Source organism: Macaca thibetana, chromosome 4 (genome assembly GCF_024542745.1).
Source record: "Macaca thibetana thibetana isolate TM-01 chromosome 4, ASM2454274v1, whole genome shotgun sequence".
NCBI classification, from domain to species: Eukaryota; Metazoa; Chordata; class Mammalia; order Primates; family Cercopithecidae; genus Macaca; species Macaca thibetana.
Genome location: NC_065581.1, coordinates 89,757,856 through 89,765,277, shown reverse-complemented (window position 1 = coordinate 89,765,277; position 7,422 = coordinate 89,757,856). Strand labels below are relative to the sequence as shown.

Here is a 7,422-nt window from a genome sequence, read left to right as displayed (position 1 = left end):
TTATTGTTTTAAGTTTTTGTGTTATTTATATAGTCATACATTGCTTAATGACAGGGTTATGTTTTTATAACTGCGTCATTAGGTGATTTATTGGTTGTGTGAACATCATAGAGTATACTGCCGCCAACCTAGATGGTGTAGCCTACTACACACCTAGGTTATATTGTATAGCCTATTGCTCCTAAGCTACAAACCTGTATAGCATGTTACTGTATTGAATATTGTAGGCAATTGTGACATATGGTACATATTTGTTTATCTAAACAGAAAAGGTGCTGTAAACGTATGGCAAAAAAGATAAAAAATGGTACACCTGTATCTGTCCCTTACAATGAATGAAACTTGCAGGACTGGAGTTGCTCTGGATGAGTCATTCAGTGTGAGATGAGTGAAAGTAAAGGCCTATTACTTTATACTACTACAGACTTTATAAACACCATACACTTAGGCTTCGCTAAATTTATTAAAAGTTCTTTTTATCTTCCATAATAAATTGACCTTAGCTTACTGTAGCTTTTGTACTTAAAGTTTTAATTTTTTTTCACCTTTTGACTCTTTTGTAATAAATACTGAGATTAAAACAAAAGCACATTGTATAGATGTACAGACATATTTTCTTTCTTTGTACCTCATTCTAGAAGCTTTTTTCTATTTTTAACATTTTCACTTTTTAAACTTTTTTGTTAAAAACTGAGACACAAACACACACATTAGCCTAGGCCTCCACAGGGTCAGGTTCATCAGTATCATCCATATCACTGTCTTCTACCTCAACATCTTGTCCTGCTGGAAGGTCTTCAGGGGCAAGCATGCATGGAGCTGTTATCTCCTATGGTAACAATGCCTTCTTCTGGAATTCTTCCTGAAGAACTTGCCTGTGGTTATTTTACAGGTAACTTTCTTTTTGTTTAATAACAAGTATAGTATAATAAATACATAAACCAGTAACATATTAATTTATTATCATTATCAAGTATTATGTACTGCAGTGGTCCCCAACCTTTTCAGCACCAGGGACTGGTTTTGTGGAAGTCATTTCTTTTTCTGTGGACTGGGGATGGGGAGATGGTTTGGGGATGATTTAATTGCATTGCATTTATTGTGCACTTTATTTGTATTATTATTAAATTGTAACATATAACGAAATAATTATACAACTCACCATAATACAAAATCAGTGGGAGCCCTGTGCTTGTTTTCCTGCAACTAGACAGTCCTATCTGGGAGTGATGGGAGACAGTTACAGATCATCAGGCATTAGATTCTCATAAGGAGTGCACAACCTAGATCCCTCACATGCACAGTTCACAATAGAGTTCACACTTCTATGAGAATCTAATGCTGCCGTGGATCTGACAAGAGGTGGAGCTCAGGTAGTAATGAGAGCTATAGGGAGCAGCTATAAATACAGATGAAACTTTGCTCACTTGCCTGCTGCTGACCTCCTGCTGTGTGGCCACAGACCATTCCATCTGAGTTAACCTTCAAAGCTTCATAGACAGCCATTATCTCTTCCAGTCATTCATAAGAATGCAGCAAAGATTCATGAAACACAATCACTTCAAATAACATCCAAGCCCTTTATACATGTAGATGCTTGGAGCCAAAGAGGAATGATGTAAATATTATGTTGTTTCAGAAAAAAAATTGATTCAGCATTCTATCCTAGCCTTGTGAATAAGATGGCAAAGTGTGGCCTGAATAAGAGATCTGTGATATGGATTCACAGAAGTGTGAACAGCCAGGTTTATTAAATGATGATAAATGGTCTGGTTTCTGCCTAGATATAAGTGCTACCTGTAGTATTGTGCCATCTCCCAGTATTTGTCCAGAGTTGTATCAGTAAGTTGAGTGAAACACACAGTACCAAATTTACAGATGAAAAAAAAAAAGAGGTCAAAAAGATCTCTGACAAAATTTACATTCCAAACTACCTTGGAAGTAAATTAAAAAAAAAAAAAAAAAGTTAAATTTGAGGTAGAATAATTGTAAATTTTCTCATTGAAAATTTACTAAATAGCTTTTACAAGTTATGAATTGGGAGTAATCCCACTTCCCGGCATCACAGGCAAAAAACAATCTAATGATTTTAGTTGATCAATCAATATGTGATGAATATCATTCAGATTGGGCCGTACCTTTCTCCTCCATGCCTACAGCACCCTCGGCATGTGTCCTTAGGAGCCACTCCGTGGTCCATCGCATCATATGACACTTGAGGAAAAGACTGTGTTTTATTTATTTTCGTAACCACATTTCTTAGTCCACCTATTACATGGCAGGTTCTCAATGGATTATTGTAATGAGTGAATCAGAATTTATGAGGTGGTTAATAAAATACTAAGTATATTCTTAGGCCACTTTAATATTCAATAAAAATTTTTTTATGAACAAAACATTTTAACATAGAATTCACCAAATACGCATTTAAAGTACAAAGATCAGAATGGCAAAAGGGTTAAAATTATATTTTATGAGAAGAAAAAAATAAAGAGAAAGATGCTGATAAGAAGAAAAACGTTCTCAGATATTTTAAGGATCCTTTTGCAGAGTAGATAGACAGATTTATGTTATCTATAGAGGCCAGAGTAGTGTATTGTGAGCACGTGAGTGATCTACTGCAGCCTCATGTGGGAATTCAGAATGATGCAATGGTGTAAAAACAAAATGTACTGCCTCAGAGGTAGTCAATTCCTGTTTATTAAAAGTATTTAAGTCGATGACATTTGTCAGGATGCAGCTCAGGGAATTTCTCAGAGTGTACAGATTGCAAACACTTTTTCAGCTCTATGCTACCTGTTTTTTTGTTTGCAGTAGTTCTCAGCAAGAACCATATCTTCTTCAAGATGTTAGATGTTCAATGAATGCTGGTTGAATAAAAAAAAACTAGGGTGTCCTTTGGAATAACTTCCTGTCAGCAAAAGGATTTCAGTTTCATGGATTTCTTTCTCCTTCTTCTTCTGCTTGTGCTTCTCTTCACCTCTTCTTCCACCTTCTTTTACTTCTCCTTTGTTGTTTTGGTGGTGGTGGTTGTGGCAATGGTGCTGCTGCTCCTGCTCCTCCTGCTGCTGCTGTTTCCACCCCTGCTTCTTTTTCTCCTTCCTCTTCCTCCTCCTTCTCTTCCCCTTCCTCTTCTTCTTCATGTAAAAGATCAGCTCAGATGAGATGTTTTCTTTTAAGCAGATAGTTTTAAATATTAGTTCCATTAGATCATGTTCTACATTATTTTTCTATCAGTATGCATACCTTGTAAGACAAACTATCTAGTCAAAATGTTCAATCCATCAAAGCCTCCAGGTTGCAAGTGTTGGTATTTCTAAGGGAAGAAATAAGACCATCTGGAGATAGTAATGCAAGCCTATGAAACCTCAGGTATTGCAGAAAATATTTCTAACAAAAGAACAAAGAATAGCTGATTATAAAATAGAATGTGCATTCTTGAAATACATTAAAATATTGTTAATATAATTATGATAATATGCACTCTGTGTGAATAAAATCACCAGATCTGATTTTCCTGATTCATCCACATGGCTGTGAAATAATGAAATAAACTACTTTTTACTTCTTTTGAAACTACATGATTCAAGAGCATGTGTAGCTGTGTTGCCTAGTAAGACAACCAATAGCCACATATGATTATTGAGTGTTTGAAATGTGGCTATCCTCAATTGTAATGCATTCCTAGTGTAAAATACACACAGAGTTTTAAGGACTTAGTGTTAACAAAGGAATATAAAATATCACCTTACTACTTTAATATATTGATGATAAGTTGAAATGATAATATTTGGAATCCATTGGGTTAAAAAAATATGTTATAAAAATTATTTTTACTTGTTTCTTTTCACTTTCTTTAATGTAGCTACAAAAGAGGCTTAAAATTAAAGATGTGGCTTACATTGTATTTCTTTTGGGTTATCCTGCTCTATAATGAAGTGAAATAAAACCTTCACAGAATCTTTGTTTTGCAACTGGGTGGAACTTAGTTTGATCATCCGTAAAATAACGAACATTCAGGGATGTTAGAATAAAATTAGTGGCTAAAATGGGAATAGGTTCAGTTTACATATACCTTTGCAGGGCTCTTTTCAACACACATTAAGTATGTGTCCAAATCTTCTGATGCATGTAGACATGACCTTTGACTCCTCATAATTAAAAAATATATATGTCTTGCTCAAATATATCTGAATGCCTTTTTCAATTATTTTGGTTGCAATAATTTAAATTTAAACTCTATTATAAAATTCAGTAGTGAGCTCGTCAAATTCTTATTTCATGAAAATAGTATAAACAAACTATTTTTTTCTCCTCCATAAAGATTATTTCAACATCGGCATTTCTATAAGAAGTCACAAAACATGGTGTGTATTACTCCAAATCAAGAGGCTTCACTGTGTTTGCCATCCACTCTCTTTCTCTATGTTTTCCTCCAACAAAAACAACAACAGAAATGCCTACTGGCACCAGGAACCCTCTGCTCAGCCATTGGCAATCAAGTCTTGCAAAAAAAGGGGACATTAAACAGAAACTGCCAAATGCCAATATCTAAACTATGCAGATAATTTCCACCAAGCGAAGACTAGACTTTTTCGAATGGCAGTTACCATTCCATGTCCTCTTGTCTTCAGTCTTTATTTCCCTATTCCCCTCCCAATGTGTTCTTTCATAGCTTGAGTACAATTTATAAATATTGCATGATATTTGATTCCATCTGAAGTACTTGAGAACAAAAGTTTGAATGAGATCCTGAGGGCCTAGATGTTTTTTTTTTTTGGATAGCAACAGTAAAACAATAATAGAGCCATTCTGCCACCTTAGGAAACAGCTTAAAGGAAAAAAGGATTACGAAGATGATTTTACCGGTTATATAACAGGGCCATAAGGAATGATAACTTCATAAATTATTCTGTGAGTATTGCTAAAATTCTTCAGAATTAGACATTTTAGTGAGTCTACTGTTATCTAGACAAAAGGACATGCAAGTTGGGGCAAATACCTGAATATTTTAGGTTTTTTGGAAACTTATGTTGTAATCTCAGTGTATATGCATGAAACCTGTAAAGAAAAATTTCTGTATAAAAGATTAACTCTCCCTTTTGCTTGGTTTATATACAAGGTATAAGAAACTGCCTTGGGCATATTAACTTTAGCCAAAAATAGCCACTAGGCATTAAATAGTATCCCAAAATGCCCTAAAAATCATTGTTGGGCAAAATAATTTTGTGATTCATTTACATTTAAAAATAATGATCATTGGTTTCTTGATGTAATTTAATATGTAACTGTATGCAAAATAGTGCCTTTTAAATTATTTTAAAAATATAGATAATACTATTTGACACAATTAAAAATCTTGATTCAAGTAGTTTTCAAAAGGATTCCCTTTAGCTTTGGGTATCTTCTATATAGTCTAGGGTAAGTGGATATATTCCAAATCTGTTGTTCTTTTTCTCTAATTTGATTGTGCGTATATATATTAAATATATATATTTATTAATTTGTTTTTCCCTCTATGAAGATTCCAGAAGTAAAATTTGATTGTTTAAATTTGCAGGAAAGATAAATGGTATCTCTATGAATGGATAAAATATTTAAACAGAATAGCTGTCTGCTATTGAAAAATTATTGCATTTCTATCAACAAGCTGCTCTCATACTCTAGGAGACTTCTTGTTGTCAGTGTATTTTAATTAGAGTGTACTATATGAAGTCACAAAAAGCCCCTTCATAAAAACACACAGAATGTCAGCAAGATCGCCAACTTGAATCCCTTAGCACTGTCCCCCTCACAAAAACAACCAGAACAAATAAGCTACATTTCAATGACAACAACTGAGAGAGAGTGCTGGAGTGAATCAGAGGAATACCAGAAACCCTGATGAGCACAGAAACTTGGGATGATCATATAGACAATGGACGGAAATGTGAGGCTTCTATCACCCCAGCCCGCACTGGGTATCAACTGGGAACCAGAAGGAACTTCTCCCTATAGTGAGGAGGTAAGCAAGACCAACCCCTTGGACACCGACAAACCTCATCACTGGGGCCCCTTGCAGTCTTCACAGGCACTAAGTCAAGCTGAGGGAGTTACCTGGCATCCACATGGCTGTGCTCCCTCCAAGAAGGAGCCAACACTGTGTCCTACCCTGTGGCCTGTGTGCCTGTTGTACTATGACATCTTGGAAGTGACACTATGGCCAGAGTGTATAGCCATGACTTTCCTTCATCCAAGGCTAAGCTGCCACTGAACCTCCCCAGACTTATGGCCTGACATCCCCAAGCTGAGCTGTGATCAGCTGTTACAGCCTTTTCCATGGGGCCAATTAGAAGTGGAACCCCTCAACCTACCCCTTGCCCTCCCTCACTTAGGCCATGGCTGAAGTGGTACCCTGCCCCATGGGAAAATAATACTTTGGCCACTCAAAGCAGTCATACCACCCCAGTATATAAGTTGAAGCAGCACCCTGCATTCCAAAAAACAGTGCCTTGCCTACTCAGAATAATTGCACAGCCAAAATAAGCTGAACTGTTGCCGGGCATCCTGGGAAATCATGCCTACACTTCACAGAGAAGTCATGCCCCACAGGCTTGAGTGAAAGTGGGTCATTGACCCCTAGGGAACTGGTGACCTGGCCAAACTGAACAGCTGGCTACTCCAGGGATGTGCTGACATAATGTGGTGGAGCTGAGATATGTCATGCTACAGGCCAAACATTTCTAATGTTCTGCTTCCTTGGAGGTGGACTAGCCTCTTAGAGTCTGAGCTGCTGAGAGACCCCACTCCCCAGGTAGTGGAGTCACCAGTAAGCTGTTCCCTGATCTCCCAGGGTGCAAACAATAGTTGTTCTCTGCCAGCTTGGATTGCTTGCTGCCATTGAATTTGGTTTAACAGAGGACGAAATACTGCTGAGCCCCACCATGCTAGGATCTACAGTCACTGAAACACAGTGCTTCAACCCCTAGAACCTGAATTGCGACTGAACCCTATTGGATCAGGTTCAGGAATTGCAGCCCTATCCCGGTCCTCAGGCCCAAACTTCCAGAGCACCCCTTCTTCCTTGAAGTCAGGCCAGTGCTGTTCTTTTGCCCTCAGGGGTACATTCAGAGCTATAACCTATCTCCTGGTTGCTAGAGGATCCCTCGGAGTGACAGATCTTGGTTTTTGGGCAATCAACATTCCAACTTGCCCACAGTTAGCCTGCACCCCAAGACTCAGGTGCCATGATAGCCTCATGAGACTCTGAGCCTAGAAGCTTAGCCCTGCAGCTGCTGTCAGCACCTGCACCTGGAACTCAGCACTGCTGTAGCTGCTTGTAGATTGTGTCAGACCTGATACTAGGAAGGACCACTTGGATAAGTCTCCCAATTGTGGAGAAAATGATAATAGTAGGCCCCTAAAAGCCCTTGAAACCTAATA

The 7,422-nt window shown here is 37.5% G+C and overlaps 1 protein-coding gene across 1 annotated transcript; it reads right to left on the bottom strand.

Annotated features, from left to right (window-relative positions):
- Positions 1-2,693: 2,693 nt before the first annotated feature.
- LOC126952560 (nuclear control of ATPase protein 2-like) lies at positions 2,694-6,127 on the bottom strand. Its single transcript, XM_050787293.1, has 2 exons — positions 6,097-6,127; positions 2,694-3,172 (listed from the first exon to the last, which is right to left on the bottom strand). The coding sequence occupies exons 1-2, from the start codon at positions 6,107-6,109 to the stop codon at positions 2,850-2,852; spliced, it is 336 nt and encodes a 111-aa protein (XP_050643250.1). The 5' UTR covers positions 6,110-6,127; the 3' UTR covers positions 2,694-2,849.
- Positions 6,128-7,422: the final 1,295 nt, after the last annotated feature.